The 24233-nt window shown below is 36.2% G+C and overlaps 1 protein-coding gene across 4 annotated transcripts in view; it reads left to right on the forward strand.

The window, feature by feature from the left end:
- Positions 1-24233, forward strand: part of USP47 (ubiquitin specific peptidase 47) — a 59779-nt gene that overhangs the window by 4385 nt on the left and 31161 nt on the right. For 2 of the 4 annotated variants that reach the window (XM_037403387.1, XM_037403385.1), the window contains exons 2-9: positions 11293-11352; positions 14429-14632; positions 15631-15747; positions 16881-17019; positions 18657-18753; positions 19340-19485; positions 20293-20372; positions 21225-21374. In XM_037403387.1, the coding sequence (XP_037259284.1) occupies positions 11293-11352; positions 14429-14632; positions 15631-15747; positions 16881-17019; positions 18657-18753; positions 19340-19485; positions 20293-20372; positions 21225-21374 (993 nt within the window). The remainder of the gene's footprint in view (positions 1-11292; positions 11353-14428; positions 14633-15630; positions 15748-16880; positions 17020-18656; positions 18754-19339; positions 19486-20292; positions 20373-21224; positions 21375-24233) is intronic. The other 2 variants (XM_037403386.1, XM_037403388.1) reach the window with 2 other exon arrangements.

A 24233-nucleotide genomic window follows, 5' to 3' on the forward strand; every position in this document is an offset into this window, starting at 1 on the left:
ATGTACTCTGTTGTAAAACATAAAGGTATGATTGTGACAAATTGAGAAACTGACTACTTCATTGACTGAACAAATATTCTGAAAATCAAATTTGAGAGACAGAAAATCCACACAGAATTCCACCAAGTCATTGTTCCTTGCAAACAGGTGCCTTCTGAATGATATTCAAGTAGTACTTCAGTTTGGTGAATAAGACATGAGAGTAGAATGCAAGATCTTTCACTGCTTAGTTCAGCCACTGGGTTTCCCAGTCGGAGTTTAGTTCCCCTTGCTATATACATCTGGGTATTTAATCTATAGTATGAGAAGGATGATCAGGAAATTATTTAATAGCACCTCGAGATCACTGGATGAAAAATTTTTGCCTAATAGGTGCTAACTGCTTCTTAGGTAGTACGTGGTACTGTAGCCACAGTCTTTAAATGCTGCTGGCTAAAGTTACTACGCAGTAGAATAATCTTGACAACTGACCTATCACTTTGATTTTACTTTTTTTTTTGCAGTAATACATTTTGAACATCACAAACAAGAAACACAGTTTTCTCTAGTGTTTTGTGGGTGTCTGATGACTTCTAAATCAAGTTTCTAAACCAAATGAGTGCGGTAGTATAAATGTAATCCCCCCCCCTTTTTTTTGTGCAGCTACACAGTGTTTCTCAAACTAGTCATGAACTTTTTCCTAAGCTATGTAGTAGTTATCTGAAGGCAGAGAATACTTCAAAGATTTGTTGATATTACATTCTACACTATTATCCTTGAGCTGAGAATTTCAGCCTACAACACAGAAGTTTCTGATGTTTTGTTTGTTGCCATTTTTAACTAGGTGAAGTCCACCAACTATTTTCTGTTGTTTTTAAAACCCAAGTACCCCTGGATTTAGATCAACGTGGCCTTGCATCATAGTTTAAAATACAAATCGTCCTACTACACAAATACTGATGAAAGTCATTATTATCCAACTTCCTTTTGCTGATAGAATTTATTGATATTAATACAAGATTAAAACTTGTGGAGACTGAGTTTGTGTTAACTTTCATTTACGTGTTTTAGTCCTGTCAGAATTCAGCTTGGAGTGGATGTTCTTTTAAACCTTTTCCCTAGTACATTACAATTGATGCAGTAATGGACTAAAATACGTACAGGTGTTGATATATCTGGTCACAGCTCTACTCTCTATAGCAGGGGTCCTCAAACTATGGCCCGTGGGCTGGATACGGCCCCCCAGGGTCCTCAATCTGGCCCCGGTATTTACAGAAACCCGCCACACCCCCCCACCCCCCCCACCCCCACCCCCCGCAACTGCCTCCACGGGGGTTGGGGGGGTAAACCAAGCAGCCGAAGATGACTGCCTGCCACTTCATCTGCACGCCGGCCCCCTGGTTAAGAAGTTTGAGGACCCCTGCTCTATTGTATTTGAAAATATATTGGGGTTTATGGAAGAAACTGTGTGAAAGTTATGTCTGTAGAAAATTGGGTGATTGAGTTAAATATACATACTCAGCCTTCTTATTCAGTTTGAAAAAATTTTTTGTTTCCTTTTTTGAAAACTTTAAGCTGATATTTAACACTTTATCCCTTTGAGAATTAATATGATGTACCTTCAGGTAAGCTGCCTGTTTATCATTATGTTATTTTTCTTGCCTTGAACAAAATATGCTCAAAATAATGCCACTAGTAACCAAAGAACTGATAATTGAAAAATGCTAGTAAGTCTTGGAATTTTTTTGTAAACTTCTGATAAAATAACCAACTTGATCACAGTTTCAGCCACTGTGAAATATGTAGTATTTTCTTCGGGATTTTTGCAAAGTTTGGCACGTAACCAGCTTGCGCTGAAGAAATGGTTTAGCGCAGCAGTAGCAGGTGTAACTTCTAAAAAGGATGTCTTGGCCATGTTCTGAAAAAATTAATGGGTAACAACCACATCATTCAATTTAATCTTTGAAATTGTAACCACAAGGATACTTCAGGTGCTTCTGAAAAATGACAACACGTTATTTTTAGATTGACAGTATTATGAATAGCTTAAATTGGTTATTGTGCTGCAGTTTCAGGTGTATCTTTTCAATAATCACGTGATGAAAACCTTTTTAAGTAACATGAGGAAGCATGCATGAATTCCATAGGATTGGTGAAGGCTCTGGTTTTGAAGCTGTATGGAGACATATACTTGATATAATATGACAGTTTTCACTGTAAATAATGTCTGCAAACAGAGTAATGTAAATGGCATTTTTTGAAGAAGTCTGGCAGAGTACTGCAGGAGCTAAAGGAAGGCAGTTATGTTTGCTGATTTGTGTAGGTGTTGTGTTGAGGTCAGTAACAATGACTGAAGGAAGAGAAAAAACCAGCAGATGAAAGTACTACTTTAACTTGTTTTTTGTAAATAAAATATTTTCATCAGTTAATATATGGAAAAATCATCTAGGTCCTTCCTCATATATACATTATTATATTCATACCTTCTGTGGAGGCATGTTCTCTCTGGAGCCCTTTATGGTAGTGGTAGCAGATAGAGATATTGTCCAGGCTTCATGGGTACTTATGTTCTTAACTATTATCCTTTATTCTGTGCAATATTGCTAGAGAACTACACAAAGAATCCCTGCTGACCATCTTGCTCTTCAGGTTCTCTTCATCTTCCCTCAGCAGCAGGTGGATGGTTTAAAATTAGAGTTATTAGTCTTAAAAATTACCACTGTATTCACATTTTTTAATCTCTAAACTGTACAAGAATTTAATTTTTTAGCATACGTGTCTGTTGGTGGCTTTGTAGTCAAGTAAACCTTCATTTCAAAATTGTCCAGAAAAAAAGAAAAGTCTTTTATTATTTTTGTCTGGACTCTTAATTTGTTTCTATACTAATATTGCATTTGTAACTCAATCCAGCAAAAAGTCCTTTAGAATATTAGCAGCATAGAAAAATGTTTCAATAAAGCTCATGGTAGTTCCATCCTTGAAGGAATGGAGGGCAAGTGTGAAAGCATCTCCACTACTTGTGTGACTGTCCATAGGAAACAAATGATGTGGTTATAGGTTAATATATTAACATGTAATTGTGATGTTCTTGCGTCCCCTGTTTTTCAGATAATTTTTTTTTGAAGGTAAAACAAGGAGCATGGTGATTAAGAAGGTGGAGAGAAGATGCAAACAGAAGGACGATGAGGCTGTTTCAGATCTGAATATAAAGTTTGTACTGTAATGAATGTACAGAGGCTGGCAGTTTGCAGATACAGAGAACTTCATTTAGTTTTCACAATTACTTTAGCCTGGTTACTAAAACTTGGAAATTAAACAATTCAGGGTCATAGGATGAAAGAAGATATGATCAGTTGAAATTACAATCTTTAAGAATAAGAGAGCAAAATACTCAAAATGTCCAGTGGTTAAAAAACCACTATTTAGATTTTAAAACTCAGTCTGTTACTACTGTGAATGTATTCTTTGTTACCTATTGATTTCCTTCATTTGATAACAGCAAACTTTAAGAGTTCTTATGTGATCTGTAGGCATGACCAGGAAATATCTGTATGCTTTTGTTATTGACAGTTGCTATATCTGATTTTTAAGGGAAGTAACTAATCCTGAATCACCTTAATTTACCGTATTTAGAAGACTATTAGGAGGTAAGTGTAAGGAGACTGGTTCTACAAGACATTAAGACAGATGTATTTGAAGTTTTCTAAAATACAGAACCTGAGTGGAAAATAGCCTCTGTAAAACTGAAAAGCACGTGTTTTGATCTCTAGTTCACCTGACCCCAGACATGTGCCCCCGTTGCCGTATCCTTTTCCATAGTCTTTTGAACACCCTGGATACATGTACTTATCTGTGGTCCCATACCAACCTTTTCTGGTTGTCATTTCTGTTTTTATAAATGCTTTTTACAAATGACCCAGCAATCCACAATAGTAGGAACGCACTCTCAAAGGTAAATGCTATCCTCATAACATACTCTTTATTTCTGAGGTTTAGTGTTATTTTTGCACATGTTCAGAAAGTTGGAAGTATTAGACTTTGAAGTGTGTATATATTATAAAAATAATCTGTCCATATGCATTTTACAGGAGTGACAGTGAACAGCTGGCATGCAACTCTTTTCAGTGCAGTGGCAAACACTTTTGCTAATTTTTTTTAAACAAAATTTTGTTACTAGAGAAGCATTTCTGAGGAGGTAGTCTTTGAAAACAACAAATGAACCCATAATCTACATGAGGCAGAGATTAAAACATGCCCATGGCAGGGGCGGTTGGAACTAGATGATAATCTTCAAGGGTCCCTTTCAACCTAAACCATTCTGTGATTCTCTGTACCCCTGTTTCCAAAAGGAACAAGATCACAGAGGCCCTGCTACAGAATTCTATTTTGTACCTCTTCTCCTTTCTGTATCAGGTCATCCACCATAGGAAAGCATTCTTAGGGTTCACTTAGCCAGGTGGTTAGTCTCGGTGTGGCCCCAGCCACCTTCTGTGATCTCCCGTAGTTACCGTGTATCTATAGCAGGCTGAAAATAGTGAGTGTGGTGTGAGGGTAAAAGCAATAGGATTGCTGCAGTAATGGCACTTTTCACTTTTCTGGGGTTACTCCTCTTGCCCTGTGAGCAGCACTGACGTTTACAGAGACCCATACCTAAGGACGAAGGGTGTATTTCAATCTTTCAGGATACCAAAGGAAGTTGCAGTATGTCCGGGTGGTTGATACTTAGTAATCTAAGTACTACTACATACAATACATGCATTTAAAATACTACAGCTACTATGCTGGTACTGTTGTATCTATCACTCAGTCCTTTTCCAGGAGAGTTACAGATTCTGTTGAGAAGCTAGAGGGCTGACTCAGGTTAAAGCTAACCCACTGAAAAACCAACCAGAAGTGTTTAATTTTAAGAAGGATTAGCAATGTGAGCCTGCTCAACATGTAGCTGCATGACCAGGACCAGCACAAGAAAGGGGATAATGTTGGGGTGGAAATGAGCAGGTGGGAGCAAGACTGCTTCTTCTGGCAGCAGTTGCTGATATTCAATCTTTAATTGCTTGTGTAACTGAAGCATTGCCGTGTTCAACGTTTTTAAGCTGCTGTGTATGTGTGAAGTGTTACTAGTGCACTGTAAATTCATCACCGTCTTACAGGTTGAGTTTCCAAAATAGAAGTTTGTGAACATATCAGTTCATATCAGTGTATAAGTGTATGATTATTTTTAATTGCGGTGGTCTTAATGAGTTATCTTATTCAGGCATCAATTTTGTTCCTTTGAAGTGTATCAGATACTATGAGAGGAAAGCATAGATAAATACCATAGATTGAAGTAGAGGGGAAGCAGTGTAACTAAGGATGTTATGCTGCAGATGTGTTTAAGTGAAACAGTGAAGCAGTTTGAACTGACATAGATAAGGGTTCACGAGGTTGAAACTGGGAGTTCAGGCTTTGTAATGGGGAGCATGATTGGGCTAGCCCGTTTTGAAGACACTTGGATTTTTACTCTATTGACAATTTTCAACAATATTTTGTCAGTTTTTATTGACTGTCCTTGCACTGTCTCTGAAGTCTTTCTAACTGTAATTGTGGGGGTGGGGAAGTTGGCTGAAGTCTTTGTGATCCAGCAGAGGTGAATGGGTGTTAAAAGTTGATAAGCAGTAGTGATAAAAACATGAACAAACGAAAGTCTCATTTCAGTTATGCAAAATTAAAATGTAAAGATATCACTTTCAAGATTATTTTGCAAAATCACCCTGTTGTATGTTAGCCCTAGTAGGCAGCTAAGCAATATGCAACTGCTCACTCACTTCCCACCCCCTGTAGGACAGAGGAAGAGGAAAGGAAAAGCAAGAAAACTTTTGGTGTTGAAATAAAATTGTCTAACTGAAGAAGAGGTGAAAGAATTGTGTGTGTGGGGGAACCCAAATAAACAAAACAAGGGATGCAAAGGCGGTCACTCACCATGTGTCCTATGGGTAGACCAGTGCCCCACCAATTTCCAGGCAGAGATGGAAAATAGCTAAACCTCCTCCTTTCCCTTTTGTTACAAAGCATGGTGTTACGTGGTATGGAGTATCTCTTTGGTTAGTTTGGGTCACCTGCTTGGTTGTGTCCCTTCCCAGCCTCTTACAAACCACCCAGTTGGTTCACTGGGAGGGCAGGGTAAGAATTGTAGAAGGCCTTGATGCTATGAAAATACTGCCCAGCGAGAGCTAAAACATTATTGTGTTATCAGCATTTTTTTAGTCACAAATCTAATATACAGCACCTTAGGGGCTTCTGTGAAGAAAATCACCTCTATCCTGGCCTGGCCAGGTACACACCTTTTTGGTAGTTTTTTCCTGTTTTCCAGTCTTGTTCCTAATCAAGAGGATAGACAGAGAGGACATTGCTAAGACTGGTGAATCCTTGATATCCCGTCCCAGTGGGGGGGGTTGGGGTGGAAGTGAGGGGTCAAAGGTTCAGTAATTAGGACAGTGGTCAGTCAGGATATGTGTTCTTGAATGTGGATGGTATTTCAGGCTTGGTGTGAGGCATTTTTTTCCCAACCAGTAATGGGACAGAAGACCTCTGTTCAGTTTCACACTTCAGGATTTTCCCTGAAGTCTCTCCAAGTATAATGATGAATTTGAAGTTGAGGATAAAATATGTTATTCAGGTACTCACAAAACTGATACCACAAAGTTAGTAAAATTCAAATCAAATGATTGTGTCTAAAGGTTGTTCAGAATTATTTTGTCACAGGAAATGTTCCAACACAAGATACATCAAGTTAACAGCTCAAAATGATTCTGTTTATGGAGACCTCCTGGGATCAGTGTTTTTAAAAAGTGTATTCAGTTTGCCACAAGCCTTCTGTAAAATACTTCTTCGTGAAGTATGTTTTGGTTCAGGCATTTGTAACAATTCTAAGTGCGGTGTTCCCTCATTAACTCAAACTGAGCTGCCGTGAGGCTCCTTTGTTGAATAACAACTCAGAATGCTCTGACAGAATTAGTCTAGTAAGTTGTCTTTTAAGAAGTTGCATCTGTCCTCAGAAATAAAGCCAAATGTGAGTCCGATTTCTCTTTTCTTCAGTAGATGAGTAACTACAGCAGTGTCCAAAGCAGTGGAGACCACCTGCTCAATGCTTCACTCATTCTAAGGACTTTATCACCCCTTGTTTACTTCCCAGAGGAGTGACCTGCTCATCTGGCTGTATCGGGGAAGCTGGCCTCTGTAAGGAGAGTTTTGTTGGGCTGGGAAAAAGCATAGAGCATGACTAGCCCAGCTGTGGGCAAAAGGGAGTTGTGGGCTGTAAGACTCTCTGAAGTCCATAGTTGTAAATGCTCAGGGTAAGGAGAAAGGTTTTAGAGTGGAGATGGTAATCTAGCTCTGATTATTCTTCTCTTACTTGCTGTATATTTGAAAGGTCTTCGGTCTTCACATTTTGTGCAGAATGCAGTGCTGTCAGTATGTGTCCAATGTGGTGTTTAATGGTTGGACCTCTTGGAGTAGGTGAAGGAATTCTTGAAGTATGGTTGTGGTTTCTCAAGGAGCTGATTTGATAGCAATTTGTTATTGTTGACAGAGTTGAAACAAGCTTCTGTTTGGTTGAACTGTAATTAATGTCTGAACATTTGTATACAATGATACTTTAGAAGTAAAATGTACAAGTGCAAACTACGTGTTTGTAACTGAAGCTAACAAATTTCACTTTGTACTTGTAATTGCTGGAAATGTGTACCCGGTCAGTTACACAGACTTGGAATGTACACCCCAAAGTTTGACCAGCAGTAATGTGATAGGCGCTAGTCACTTGTGTGCATTTCACGTGGTAGTCTTAAGTTGCTGAAGCTACATGAAGTCTGAGAATTGCTGTTTTAGGCTTAATCATCCAAGTCACTTTGTGAATGTAAGTATCATGTCTGCTATTGCCACTTGCTACAGATCTCATTGTCTTTCCTCTATTGTAGTGATTTGTGAGAATTATTTATAGGGTGTGGACATGTAGGAACTTTTCTACTGGTGATAATTTTAAGTCTCAGTAGGCCATTAACTTCATTTGGCAGTCAAACTTTACACATCTGTTATTTAAACTCTTGACCTGAAACTTGTGATTTTTCTTACTGATTTATGCTGTCAGTATTTTTGCCTATTTGAAATACTGGAATTTGGAAATGTTGGGTAGAATCTACATGAAGTCTGAGCTTAGCTATAGGTTTCACTTCCAATCTCTGATAATAATTTTATAAAAGAACTGAAGCAGGAATTAGTCTTGAGAGGATCTTCTGTCATTTGAAAACCAAAATGTTTGTATTGGTTTGTCCTCATAATGTTAGTCAAGTGCTGCTATAGAATTTTAATTAATCCAGTGATTCAGAGCTGAAAAATAGCAAGCCACATCTAAATGCTGTGTTAAAACCACTACAGTTCAGCATTTGAATATAGTTTTGACAGATCTAGTAACACTAATTTTTTTGTTCCTCTATTTTCAACAAATACAGAACATGTATCATCAAAGCTAGTGTCAGTCTTGCAGATGGCACTAATAACAATGCTTTCTTTGTTAGTATATACAGAATTACAGCTTGAATTACTTAAGCACTACGATATATTTTATCCTCTGCAACTTACAGATGCAGAACTTTAACATAAAAAAGATGAAATATATTTTTAGAAAGGTACATGGGGTAACTACTTATGTAGTGTGGAGCTCTAGAATGTCCACCCGTGTCAGACTTCCGTGGATTGCATGTTTGTGTTAATCTTTTGCAAGTCTGGTCTAATACATAGTCAGAAGTCTTCTGCATGCAGATTTGGGAACATAATCTCCTTTCTAGAAATGGAAAAGTGTAAAAGATGGAGTGACTTGGGGTGAAGGTGTCAGTGTGTTAATATTTTTAAAAGGTTAACGTTTGAAGTTAGGATTTCAAATACTTATTTACCAAAATACTAGCTTGGAAAGATGTCTGTAATAAAATAATCATAGGATGGTTTCCTAAATCGTAACCTTAAGTGGCAGTATGCATTTGCCTTTTCAGATGCTTATGCAGTTGAGGGTCTGCAACTTATTTTACTATTGCTGGTGGTGTGCATCCAATGTCACAGTATTTCTTTGTAGGACTTCTCACAAGTACAGAATAGATAGATGGGCTTGCTGCCAGAGTGGTTGCCCTTATTTCTCCTGAGGAAAAGGCAGTAGAAAATTTTTGTAGATACCTGTGAATACCATGTGTATGTTAGTTTGAAACCCTTGAACTATGTAGTTAATATGCTCATCTATTTTGTGAGGTGTAATAAATAAATGGTTTGGTGAATTCCAGTGTCATTTTTATCACAGTAAAACTTAGGCAACTTTATGTGTAGTACAATCTTTGTTCTCTTAATCATACTTTAAAGCATAAATTTCCATGGTGAAAGGGGCTTTTTTGTAAAATGTAGAGTTGAACTAGTGGTTGTTAAAAAGTATATTCTTAGAGTGTGATAGGGTGAATGCTTTAATTGAAAAGTAGGGAATGCTGCGTTTGAAAGTTGACACATCTCTGTGGTTTTGTGATGTCTTGTCAGAGCAGTTGAAGTCTCTTAGTTACTTCTAAAATTCCTGAACAACATATAAGCAGTACAGTTGGTAAACTTGATTTGTTTGAATTCTGTGGAATATTGAAAAACAACTTTTGCCACTCAGAATTTATGAAGTGAAATAACTCATGGAAAATCTTTCAGCAGTCCTTTACTGAGAAATCAAGAGCTGAGAAACCAGCATAAAAGCATTCTTGTAAAGGAAGCAACCAGTACATATTTTTGTCTAGTTCAGATGATGTCTGGAGCCTGTCTTCCTCTTCCACCCTCTGCTACATGCACCAAATGAAATAGCACATTAGAAATTATGCATGCTTCTGTGTACACTGGATTTAACTTGTCTGTCTCTGGAGAGAAGGAATTCAGGCTAAAGTAAGGGTTCTTTGGAGACATGGATTAAGAGGAAAATTGGAAGACTTAGCTCTTCCGCACAGGGCAATATACTTGATGGCTATTGTCATATTATAAATCAGCAGTTTCAAAATTATGCTTCCAGGACTCTATTAACCTTTAAGTCACTTCAGCAAAATGTATGTAACTTCCAACTGAGAGCAGGTAAAACTGGTAAGCAACAAAACATTTAAATTGTGATGTTTGTTTTCCAGTTGGGTTTTTTTTGGAGTGGGGAGGGGGTTGGGGTTTTTTTGGTGTTTGGAGTTTGTTTTTTTAAATTATTTTTAAAACCTCTGCCAAATCTGAAATTACAGGCTGGTGTGTGAAGAAAAAAAATGCTAGATACAATTACTGATCTTGGATTATTGAAACTTCAAAACTGGAACTTCAGCTCTCTTTGTGCAAAGAAAGAAATCCTGTCTTCTGTCATCCTGCTGAGAAGTTAAATGCAGCGGTCTAGGCTATTTTTGTAGGTCATTTGGTGGGGCAAATAGGGCACGTCAGTAAAGATTATGTCAGTATTTTATGTTTTGATAATCTTGACTGAGGGTGCAGTTGAAGAAATTTGGAAAAGAGCATGATGTTGTTAGCATCTTCATCCTCACTTCCTGTTTTTCCTTTCTGGAAAAATACAAAGTGCAATGCTTCAGATTCGCAAACTAGTTAACTTGATGTTTGTCCATAGTCGGAAAACAGTTTTGTTACAGGTCATGTTTATTGTTGCATTTTTAATGGTACAACAGAGATACTAAGGCAGGCTTTCTCTGTAAGAGCATCAGGAGTAAGAAAAATCATAACTTGCTTCTTTATTACCTTCAGCTGTGTACTTCGAAATGGGTTCATGTTAATAAAAACTTTTCTACAGGAAAGAATTCAGACATGAAGGACCAGTTTCATACAAACTGGATAGCTTCATAATTTATAAATGTAATAGTAAACTGAATTAGTTGCATGCTAATCTTGTACTTGAGCCATTTGAAGTAAAACGTTTACCTGTGTCTGGAGGGCTTTTTATAATGTAATGAAGGAATTTGGTGGTATGGATTTATATCCTGAATTATTTATGTTTTCTTATCCACTTATTTTATTTTATGAAATGCAGTATGTAATGTATTACATTGTAATTTAACTAACCTTTTATGTAACACTGCTCTTACAATTTAAACGGTAAAATACTGTGTACTGAACTTCATGTTAATAGAGGACTTGTTAAAGTATTTGGGGGCTATTCTAGTTATTCTGTGAATGGTGGTTTGAAACTCAGTAATAATACTTAGACTATAAAACTGACTTTATACAATAAAAGTCAGTTTACCATTTTGAAAGATGATGACTTCTTAATTTTGTTTTTATATACTATAGGATATGTTTTGGAGTTGCAGACAAAGTATCTTTGCTGAAATGAAGAAGAAATTTTCACAGGTAGACAGATGAAATCAACTTCATTAAATGATATCCCAGATACATAGTAACAGCATGATGCTGAAGCTTTTGTGTATTTCTTAACATGAGCATGAACTGTTGAATTTTTTGTGCATGTTCTTAAATACAAAGATAATGTACGTATTAAATGCTGTCTTAACAGAAGAAGCTTCAAACTGAGTATGTGTTCATATGTTTTTACACTGGTGTATGGGTTCTTGGCCCTCTAGCTTTTCATTAAAAAATGGAATTGTGCAGCTGTCATAATATATCAAATCATATAATGACTAAAACTAAGTTTCGTGTTTACTTTGTGGACTCAGTTTGATAACAGCCTGTCAAAATAGTTTGGAGGCCTATCGCTGGCCAGGATTGCCTTTTACACTACTTTTATAGTAAAGTAGCCACAAACAAGATGTTTGCATTTTTTTGTTGTCTGATGGTTCAGATGGTATATGTGAATGCTTGCCATGAATACACTTGGACTGAGGTGGTTTTTGCTTTTACCTATTTGCTGTGAACAACTTGGAGCAGTGGCAGTGTGAGTGATGGCTTAATACCCTTTGCTATACTGAATTAAACCAGTTCAGTCTGTCAGAATTACATCTGTGAACAAGAAAGAGAGGATTTGTCTGACATGGAACATCCAGCAACCCAACCAGCAAATCTTCTGTAATCTTCTATAATTTGTTTGCTTAATGTTACTTCTATTCATCAGATACTGTGTGTCTAACTATTTTCAGTACCAACTCCCAATAAAAGTCATAAGTGACCACTATCAAAGGTAGTGGAGAAAGTGTGAGTAGGAGGAGTTAAATTTATAGGTATCTTCTGCAGAGAGGAGGGGAGGGGATTTAAGGTTGTGTAAAGGCAGTATGACAAGGAATTGAGCCGCTAATGGAGAACTTCGGTAGCAGGTCAAGTTGTAGCATCAGTACAAAATTACTGTGGGAATAATTACATCTGAGTTAACTTACATTTTCTTAGATGAAGCTGTATGAATAGTAGCAAATGCCTCTTCACCTGTCCACACTATTCTATAGGGAGGGGTGGGCTTCCAGCCAGAGCAAGACTCTGCCATTGCTGGGGAATCTGGGTCATAAGTGTAGGTTGATCTTAGGATTTTGTTGGGTTTTAGCTGTTGCTTGTTTTCTCCAGAAAATGAAGAAAGCAGACCATTGAATAGCCTTCATCATCTCTGCTGTAACACATGATAAGAGACAAATTATGTGCTTGTTGTTTAGCTAAAAAAAACCAAACCCAACAAAACAAACACCCACCACCCACCTACCCAAAAAAAGAAGAATGAAGCTGTTCTGGGAAATTATAAGGAGGAACCCAGGAGAAGTAATCACTGCTGAAATTTAACTTTAGGCTACTCAAGTACTGCTGTGTTGGTGCTGTGGGTGAAAGTGAGGATATAGTATGTTGAAATTACTTCAACTATCTCAATTGTGTTTTCTCCTTGATGTGTGGTTAATCTTTCAGGAACAGTTTTGCCTGTCTTCTTGGAAAATAGTTCATAAATGTAGAATTCTCCAGTAAAGATTAAGTTGCAGATTTGCTGGAAAAGGTGCCTTGGATCTTTTTGGAGCATGCAGTTAATGAAGAGCTCCACACAGGACATTACATTTGATGAACTTACATAAGTTGGACTTCAGAGTCTTAAGAAAAATCAGTCTGAAGCAAACTACCATAACACAGATTGGGCCAGGGTGTGGTTTTATTTTCCTTTCCCTGAGGATGATGGGAATAGATGGTGCAGTCAGATAACATTTTATGTTATAGTTGTGTGAAGACTTGTCAGCTCATCTTGAATTTTTGTGAAATGAAGGGTTGCAGCATCACCTAGAATGTTTCTGTTCCTTTTTCAGAAGTTTGTAAGAGTTCGTATCGTAAGGGACTATGCCACTTTGGTGGTCATCTATGTTGTGAGGCTGGTTGTGTAGAAATACAAGGGATGCTGAAGTTGCTTAGATGTTCTTTGTATTCCCTAGAAGATGCTTATGACATGGCTGACAGTTACAGCATGAACATAGTTCATGCTATTTATGTTTTCATCCACTGAAAGTCAGGGTAACACTGTGTGTATCTTTTTGCCCTTTTGGATGATGTGCCCTTTAGCCATGGGCTGAGATTTGGGTGCTCTGTCATGCGTTACTTAGGCTTTCTGTGGGTTCCAAGTTGAAAAGGCTGAGTCCTTGGGGACCAATTACTCCTTTTACTGACCTGATGCTTTATTGTATGACCTGTTTTTAAATATTAGTTATTCTTTACTGTTCTACAACTTTGGAATGTTAAAAGAATTAGTTTATTGTTCTTAGATCTTTAACTTCCTGGATTTTCAGTGTTGGAAAGTACCATTTTCTTGGCTTACTCGACTCAGTAAAATTTTATCACTATTCCTTTGTCACCTTCATTCAAGATTGTTACTTTCTAATTTCAGGTATATTGAAGTTGCTGTTTAGATTAAATCTGACTACTTTGTCTAGTAGCCATTTGGCAATGTTAATTTTTATTCAGGCAGAAGACTTTCTGCTGTAACTCATGCAGCAGTGAATTTAGTAGGAGAAAGTTGGTGGCTTGATTATGAAACTTCTTATTTAATGGTCAGCTTCCAAGATTATTTGGAAGCTTGTAGATCTAAAAATCACATTTGCATTCCTAAAAATCACAAAAGGTATTCTTCTGCCTCAGCAGGATTTATGATAGCATTAAAGCAAAATAGGAGTTTGAAGTGATGATTGAAAAGCCTGTTCCTGATTTGAAGCAGTCTTCTGTCTGCTTACTAGCTGAAATTCTGTGCAGAACTTGAGCAATTTATCTCTCTACAGTCATCCACACACAAAGATTTCTTGTTGTTCTGGAAAAATGGAGCTTGTTTTTACATGTTTTCCAAAACTGGAAACTTCTTAATTTTTGTACATCTGCTTTCAAAAATGAAAGTACAGTTTTAGGTTTCTTAGCTTGTAGAAGTGTATTACATTTTATTGGTGAAGTCTTGTTTGGATTTTTCAATTAAACTCAAATATGTTCTTACCTTTACTCGTGAATTGTTGCCTGCTTGTCATTTTAGGTGGAAAGTGCTGCTGAGGAACCCAGGGTCCTGTGTATAATACAAGATACCACAAATTCCAAGACAGTGAATGAACGTGTTACCTTGAACCTGCCAGCTTCCACACCACTGAAAAGGCTGTTTGAAGATGTGGCATCAAAAGTGGGCTACGTGAATGGAACTTTTGATTTAATGTGGGGAAATGGAGATAATGTAACTGATACGGTATGGCAGAGTGCTTTTTATTTCCTTTTGATAGCAAACACTTAAATCTTCACGTTATAGAAGAATGTGAAGCACTACTGCATATTGCGTTAGTACTCATTAAATTCCTGTAAAAATTTGTTCTCACTTAGTTCCTGTAAAAAGTCTGTAGAGACTGACACCACTTTTTTGATTTTGCTGAATTTTATTTTGTATTCTATCTACATTTTAATCTCAAAATGTGCTCTTAATTGATACAGGTGTTTAATCAGTAAACACAAGAAACTAATACAATCATTCAGGTGTAATGCTAGTTTTCATTATCAGTATGTATTTTTAATAATAATACCCATTATAATTATTTTCTGTTTTCTGTGGTCGTCTTTGAGAAATATTTTCTTAACAGAAGCATCTGGTGTAGCGGCATTCTATGTTACTTACACCTATTTGAATTGATTATATACCAAAAAAATACGATTAATATAATCTCTGTGCTTTATTGTAAATCAGTGTTGTTTTTAGTTAATATGATTTCTACGGATGTACCTAGAAGACTTGATAAGATTCCTTAAGAACTAGATGTTAGTTTATTTCAGGTCACGTTTATGCTTGCTGAAATTCTTTTTTTTTTTTTTTTTTTTTTTCCCCCTCTTTAAAACAAACCAAACTGTATACAAGCTATCTAGGACACTAGATGGTTTGCATGGCTTGATGTTCTGCAAGAAACTTGTAGACCAGTGTCTTGACTCCTGAAGAGATTAACCAACTTCTAAGGATTAAACTGCACTGTAATACTTAATTTACACTGTTTCTTAAACTGTTCCCAAGTTCTTTCAGTATTACTAATGAATATGTTTTGTTTATACTAGATAATTACTTATTTTTATTTCATCTTAGTATGTCAGAAGCTACTTCAAGCAATGCACTTGGATGGAATCTGTAATTGTGGATAGATCTGTTTTAACAGCAAAAAAAGTGTTGTTTGGTGTTTCTTTTGTTTTTTGGGTTTTTTGGTTCAGCAGACTCCAATAGATCAGAACAGTGACAAAACTATTCTTGATGCTGGTTTTGAGCCAGGGAAAAAGAACTTTCTGCATTTGACAGACAAAGATGGCGAGCAGCCTCATATAATGCCAGTAAGTAAAATTTTCACTCAGGTACATAAGCTATAGTGCTGGGTGGAGAGAGATGTATTGTGTACTGCTCTTGTGAGATCAGAAAATGAAATAAAATTGGACTGTATGTTTCATACAAGCTTTTTCAGGAACATTCTCAACAGACACTTAGACTACTATTTTGCACTTCTAGGTTTCTCCTGAGTAGGACCAATTCCATTAGTGATGATTTGCTGTCAGTTTTTATTTATGCTTGTCAAGTATTTATGTAATGCTTTGAGTAATTTTCTACAGTTATATAATTTAATTAATCTTTGACATGTTTAGAGATAAGTCTTAACAATACAGGTTTAATCATACACTTAATCCTTTTCTTCTGGGTGTTTGAGAGCAGTATTGTACACTGACAGAAGTCTGAGAAACTGCAGTCCTGGATCAACAGCAGCTATCTGCTTCCAAATTTACCTTTAAGGAAAAAAAAATGTATATAAAAGAAGAGTTGTCAGTGTTGCTTAAAGTAACTGTCTGCCACAATAAAATATTTGAAAATACCCTATTTCTCAAATATGTGATGCAATGAAAGATAAACACAGCTGCAGTTTATTTATATTTAAATTGGGGGTTGAATAGTATAAAATTTATTACTCAGCTCTTGTGTCAACATAATGCTGGCCTACTTAGCCTTTGTTGTGGACTTAATTATCTGAAAAGGGGACCCCCCTACACACACAGTTAAATAATTGTACACAGGATCAGAATTTGAGTATGATTCTGAAGGAATACTGAATTGTCATTTTTTATACCTGGAAAAAAAACCGACTCTCTTATTTCGGTGCAGAAAAAACTTGATACATAGGAGATGCTAAATTGCAGATTTGCTTGTTGTATGCATTATAGTACTGTATTTGATTATACAGTATTCAAAAGAGTATTTGCTTCTGCTAATATGAAGCATGATTTGTGAAGGGGTTGAGAATTTGGAGGGCAGAATTAGTTACACAAGCAACTGTGTATCTGCAATTTTGTCAAACTTGCGTGATGTGCTTAGCAAAATTGATTTCTGAGCCACAAGGTAAAGAAGTAAAACTATTAGGTGCTTAAGTAAAACTTTGTTGTCTAACTTTTGCATACAATTAGTGTATTTATGTTTTCAGGAGGAGTCTGGTACAACAGATGACAGTGTGCAAGACAGATTTATAGGCCCTCTTCCACGAGAAGGCTCTGTTGGCTGTACCAATGACTATGTCAGTCAGAACTATTCTTATTCTTCAGTCCTCAGCAAATCAGAGACAGGTATAGTGATCTCTCTTGTAAGGGCAATGTTAATTTGTAAATATTAACATATTTTAAAATACCAGCAATTCAAAATAATTTTGAAACTTTGAAAGAAATTGTAAATTTGTTTTAAGACCACCCACATCACTACTACTTTTTACATCATATTTTCTGCAATATTCTTGTATGCTTTGGGAACAGGAGAGCTGTAGCCCATCCTTTTCTTTCTTGGGACGGTGCATTTCAAACTCTGTCAGGGCCTGTCCTTTTCAGTATTAACCTACTGCTGTGTCCCTAGTTGAGTGGTCAGGATTCTATCACCAAAAGTATTCACTTCAAGCTGTGTGTTCACTCACAGCTTAATGAGCACTCGATACTGTGTTATAGAGGGGCTATTGCCAAATCTCAGCACTCTGTGTGTCAACTAAAATCCTCTTGCTGTAGCCCCTGGCTGCAGTTTCTCTGCCTGCACCATGATTCCCCAAGAGGTTTGTCCTCTGCTGCCTGGCTCCCCACCAGTGAGCGGAGACTCTCTGGAAGGGAAGTGCAGCTCTGCCTCGTGGACAAGTGCCAGGGCACATCCCGGGAGGCTGTCTGGGTACCTTTGCTGCGCAGGGGGATAGGAGGGGATGGCAAATCGTAGCTCGGTAATGAGACAAACTCCTGATAGAAAGTTTGTTGAGCAGACGCAAAGGCAACATTCATTTTACACCAATTTATGCATGTTCAAGATGCTTTTGAGAGAAAGAAAGTTTCATCTGCCACATACCTTTTTCATTTAATGTAACTGTAAAGTTGATCTGTATAGAGTAACAAAATATATATGTTCTAACTCGGTTCACAGTGTGTTCACAGAAAATGTCTGTGTTTTGTTTGGAGTAGCTGCCTTTTCATTACTAGTATGGAATTTTTTTTTAACACCTACTAAGACCTTCAGAGTATAAATAGGCATATTTAATTTCTTTATTACACTATGGTTCAGTATATGCTGCTTACTTATCAATTGCTGTTAATATTGTATATTTTGGAGAAAATTTTAAAATTACAGTAAGATGAATGTAAATAAATCCTTTTTCAGCTAATAAAAATGACACTGATTTTTAGTAGCTGGTTTTAGAATATACATGTGTGCGGGCACTTTAGAGTGAGGGGGATTTTGTTTGTTTGGGTTTTTTAAATTTATAGTTCTGAGATGATACTACAAATCAGTGCAGATACAAATTATATTTACATTATAACTAGGATATTTTTAGTTGACAACAGGCAATAAGCAAGCTAGTACGTAGTTGTTAACAAATTCTGGTTTCTTCTGTAAAAATACTTAGATCTACTCTTAACATATTCAGTTACCTATGTCCCTATTGGTGCAGTATTCAACACTAAATATGGGTTATTGTGAAACATGATTGATTATCACTGAAATAGCTTTGTGTCATTCAGGGAAATTATTTCCGTTGTGTAAACTATTACTCTCCATTGCTCTCAGAAATGAGCAATTGTAATATTCCCTCAAATTTTATAGTGCAAAATAACAATAAATGACAACATTTCTTAAGTAAACATCACCACAGAATAGTTTTCTTGTCATATGTTTTAACTCTTAAAGTGACTTCCCATCTATTTGCGTTATTTCCATCTCATTCTTGCATTTTTAGGTTATGTGGGGCTAGTAAATCAAGCAATGACTTGCTACTTGAACAGCCTTCTACAAACACTTTTCATGACTCCTGAATTTAGAAATGCATTATATAAGTGAGTATATAGGATCAGAACCTGTTCTTAAATTTGTGTTGGTATATATTGGTCAGAGACCCTTTTGAATTCCTGCTGTCAAAATTTCCTTCTTTGGATAGTGGAAAGCATACTTGAAGGCAACCTGGATAGACTTAGAAGCTTTTAAGCAGATGTATTTTTGTTGTTGTTTTTGGTGGTTGTTGGGTTTTTGTTTTGTTTTGTGGTGGGTTTTTTTTAGTAAAATACTAATAGATGTTACTGCTTGTGGTATGGACCACCTTTTTAAAGAATTTGCCCCATGTTGAAAACATCAAACTTATATTCAAGTTTGATACTCAGTTTAGTTCATGTCTGTGTTTGTGCACTGAATGGTTTTGAAATTATTTAATTAATTTGGTTTAGATTTTTACATTTAAAGAATAGTATTGTTATTTACTGCAGAAATGGAAAGCAATTTCATTTGACTTTACCCAAGAAACAGAGCATCACTTAACTTCTCTAATCTGTCAGACCTCTTGAAATGTAATAAATGCTAATTTAAATGCCTTTTTGAGTAACGTTGTCAGAGCATTTTTAATTGTCAAATATCTTGTGTTGTGAATAGATGGGAATTTGAAGAATCTGAAGAGGATCCTGTGACGAGTATTCCCTACCAGCTTCAAAGACTGTTTGTTTTGCTGCAGACCAGCAAAAAAAGAGCAATTGAAACAACAGATGTTACACGGAGTTTTGGATGGGATAGTAGTGAGGGTAATATGCAGCTATTAAGCTTGTGTGATTTGCTTCAGTAGCTGCCTGTTAGGGGCCTGAACTGCTGCTGATGGGGAAGAAAACCCCAGAGTAATTAAAAATAATTATTAGAATCCACTTTGTTTCAGTGGAAACAAAATATCCTAAATGGATATTTTGTTGTGGTATCTATTTAATTTTTAAGGAAGTTATATCTGAGTTTTAGGCTGTTAAAGTAAAAAGCTTTATATTTTTGTAGTTAAGCTGCCATTACGGTTGTTAATTGTTTGTAAAGGATTAGCTTTTTATGAGAAACTTGCATCTGTTTAGAATCACAGAGGTCTAATGCACGTTCCATATACATACAAAATGGTATGGATAATTCCATAAATTCAAACACTGTAGTTGTCTTTGACACTTGTATAGTGTAAGTTTGCCCCATAACCTGCTGATTTTTCCATGGAGTAATCACATGACTATATGGAGTTGAAAATGGGGGTTTAGAGAATAAACAAATTGGGAAATAAGTCAAAACCAGTTTTATAACAGCACATATTAGCATTTATGTATTTTTTACATATTCTTGCTAATGTATGCAATTCTTGTTTATGTGTGAACATCGCGAGCGAGCTCATGGCTTACTTTCCTAATTTAACTTGAGAGGCAGCTGCTTCTGGAATTGAACACTGGCCCAGTAGTGAAGAGTGTAGTAAGTAATAGGTACAGACGTAAAGGAGTAGCTTTTTAGAAAGTATTTGCAGGCTACAGTTAGTATTGGGGCTAATAACATCTCTTGTTTTAATTAAGAGTAATTTCAATTTCTAACAGCTTGGCAGCAACATGATGTACAGGAGCTTTGTAGAGTCATGTTTGATGCTTTGGAGCAGAAATGGAAGCAAACAGAACAGGTAAGCTTATAAAGACTTTCTTCCGTTCATTCAGCAGTGTGGTATTCTTACGGCATTTTGTTGGGGGTTTTTTGAGGATGATTGTGAAAAATGTTAACTGAATTTTAAATACTAGGTTGTTGAAAGTCTGCAGTAGTGGCCAGTTTTCTTGTTTGATGCAACAGTTAAGCTACTATAATGTATAACTTTAAAGAGTGTGTTGCTTCTGTCTTCCTCCCCATTAAAAAGTTAAAAGTTAAAAGTGGAGTATTTTGAACTCTGGATACTTAGTCTTTATTTGAAGCTTGGAAAGTGATTGTTTAATTCCTGTGATAGCTTCCTCGCTGTTAGTGTTTACTGGGCTACATTGTGGGCTCTTGAAGCTCAAGCCCACTCTTCCAGTGTAGGAGAATGGAATATATTCATATCACATGCTACATTCTGATAAGCGGCCAACTTATAGGCCAGTTTTCAGATTTGTAGACTGGCAAATACTTTATCTTTCTGCACCTGCCTCTGGAGACATAGGGAGCGACTCTGCAGTATCTGATAACATCTGCAAAATCAGGCTTGATGTTAAAAAAATGTACTTCAGGTTTGGTAGTTTTGTAGTTGCGCTTAAGGTTTGCAGTGTACTCGATGGTCACATCTAATGTGGCTTGAGAAGGTCATTTGATAACATGTTTTGCGCACTGATGAGGCAAGGGAAATCAAGAAACAAAGAAATGTATGTCCTGCTGCGGAATGCTATTGTAAATGTGTAGCTGTGCAATTAAGACTTAATTTAAAAAAAGGCATTTCGTTGTTAAACAAAAGAAGGGAAATACGTTCTATTTCATTTGTTTAAAGCTCTGTTTAATATGTTTGTTTCAGGCTGATCTCATAAATCAACTGTATCAAGGCAAGCTGAAGGACTATGTAAGATGTCTAGAATGTGGCTATGAAGGCTGGAGAATTGACACTTACCTGGATATTCCTTTGGTCATCAGGCCGTATGGCTCCAACCAGGCGTTTGCTAGCGTGGTGTGTACTATTATGCTGACTAATAGTGCATCCATACACACATAGAATACATAATGCGACAGTGGTATAATTTGTTACATGGTAAGTATCATCCTAGATACTCCATCTTGGGGTGTTCGTCTTTGTGCAGTGAACCAGCTAGCAAGTTCTAGAAGATTTTTTTTGGCTTTTTGGTTTATTTTTTGGTTTTGGGTTTTTTTTCTTTTGCCCTTCAATGAGTCCTACTGGTGCATGTATAAGGGGAGGGGAAATGCAACTTTATTGCCTTAGGGCTGCAGTAATCAATTATTTTCTTCCTGATAAAATCTTCAGCATTTACTTGAGATACTTTTATGAGATCACAAAGTTTTATTTGGGTTGTTCTCTTTATTGGCACATCTGCTAAATTTTCATAGCATTGTTGAAAGTCTTAGTGAAAGAACAGAATGTTGACTTAAATTTCTTAGTTTTAATTACCATGTTGTTGCTGTGCTTTTTAAAGTTCACTTCTCAAATACCATATGCTTTTAACAAGCGATTTAATGATGATAATTAAAAAATCCTATCATACATCAGTGTTCTTGGTCACTTTTGCTCCAGCATTACTGATGTTGGCAAGCATATATATTGTTCAGTAAATCTGTGGAAGTTTGTTTTATTTTTTTCCACCCCCCTGGAAGGAAGTGATTACAGACTGTGAAATTCCACTCTTGTGGCCTAAAATACCTGTACCTATGGGTGAAGTTGTGAGAAAGGATAAGAATAAATCAAACAAGTCTTTCAGTAAAGGTTGTTCCAAACAAACACTTGTTGTGTAATTGGCTTACAAGGATTATTTATTATATATATATAAAGTATTTTTCCTTTTGTATTTAGTATGCTGGCAATATTTTTAAAGCACCAACAGTCCGTAATTCTTAACAGTAATTCTGTTAAGAAAAGATTTGTTAGAATTAGGTTAAACTGCAGTGTAGGTTCAAAGTGCTTCATACTTCAAATGCCAACCTTGAGAAGTAGTAAAAATGAGGGACGTTAATCTCACAAAAGGGATTCAAGTTAGTTAAGTCCTTTTAATTCTTTTTAAGCTTGCATTAAAATTTTTTAGAACTATCCAGCTAATTTAAGCTGTATTATACAGATTAACGTTTTATGTAGATGGCTTCCCTTTTCACGTTTTAAAACTAATTTCTAGAAACAGTCCCTAAACCAAAAATTTTTGTTGTAATTTTTATTCGATAATGAGATTTTTCTGATCTGTTGAAGTAATGAAAACTACTCAGTTCATATAGTTGTATTCCGCATTTAACAATGCATTGTACATGTGTCTGAAATAGAATTTTTTTTTTTTTTTCTTAGAGAAGTCTATAGCGGAATGCTAAAAAAAAAAACCCCAAACCCTACAGCTTTGCATATTTGTAAAAACACAGAAAGCTTGAACAAGTAAGAGCTTAAATATCTGATTACTTTTGGTAGTGTTTGACATTTCTCCTGTAAATCAGCATTTACTGGGTATACTACAGTGAGGAAAATAGTTCTAAGATTTTTGTTATGCAGTTACATGGTTGCAGTTTGTTTTGATGCTTCAAATTTTGAGATTTTTTTTTTTAATTCATATTCTGATTATATTCAGTTGATTCTCCTCCCTGCGTATTATTTATAGCAGATGTAATTTTTAGTTTTGTAGTCTTCAGCAGTGGGGAGATATGGAGGATACTTGCTTTTGGAGAAGGGAAAAATCGCCTGTTTCTAAATGGAATTCTCTGAAGGTAGTATCCTCCATTGATCCATAGACGATGATTTAGTAGGTGTAGGTAAAAGGGTATAAGTGACAGATCAAAAACTTCACACATGCGCTAATAGGGCTTATAGAAGGGAATGTAAAACGTTTTAGACCTTGCTAGTCAGCTCCTGAGGGAACTTGCAGCAGGCGACACAACCCAAGATAGGGGATCTAAGGAGGATACTACCTTCAAAGAACTCTAGTTAGAGGTAAGTGATTTTCCATTACTTTCTAATAAGAGAGAATGGATGTATGAGCTTTAAGTAAGGTTAATCTGTAGAATGCCACATAAATTGTATTATCCCACTGTTCGACATTGTGTACTACCAAAAAATGTAGATACCTGAAATGTTGCATTTATTTATAAATACCTGTATTAATTCTAAATACATTGGGAACACTGTAGAACGGGGAAGGATAACGTTATGCTTTCTTTATTTCCTAATATGAACTAACTCTGAAATACTTCTGTATATTTTTGGGATTTGCATTTTGAAATTTTTTCTAATTCCCTGCTCCATCTCCCAAGTTCATGTAGTAAGACCACATGGCTACAAACTCATTAGGGCAGCTTGAGGCACTGAGGTCTCCTCAGTATGTATGTCAAGATAGCATAAGTACTTTTTCAGAAACTATCTGCACTGTTCAAGGGCATGGTTTAAAAAAACCCTCAATCAGCCTTTTTTGGAGGTTAGTAGAAATATAGACATAAAAATATATAGCTTGTTTCGAGGAGGTAAATAGGAGCAGCAAATGACATACTGATTTTTTGTAGGTACTAGTATCTTTTGTGTCGATGCCTGAACTTAATGGCATTAGGCAGAATCTAAAAATATTTTTTACTGCAAAACATAAAATTTGCAGAGTAAAGAACAGCTGAGAGAAGTTGATGCAATGGGGAGCTAGCTGGCATGCTGAAATTATGCTTTAGGAAATGGTGGAAATTTGCTTTAGAACACCAGAAGATAGTAATAATATACAATAATATAAAAATAGCAAGTACAGTTCTGTTTTGCTACGTGGTGGTAGTTTTCACCATGTTTTGTGTGTTAGCTTTTCTTTTGAGGTTTTAAGTATGCATACAAGTAGACTTTTTCTGG

The sequence above is a fragment of the Falco rusticolus genome, chromosome 10, assembly GCF_015220075.1.
Source record: "Falco rusticolus isolate bFalRus1 chromosome 10, bFalRus1.pri, whole genome shotgun sequence".
Taxonomy (NCBI): Eukaryota; Metazoa; Chordata; class Aves; order Falconiformes; family Falconidae; genus Falco; species Falco rusticolus.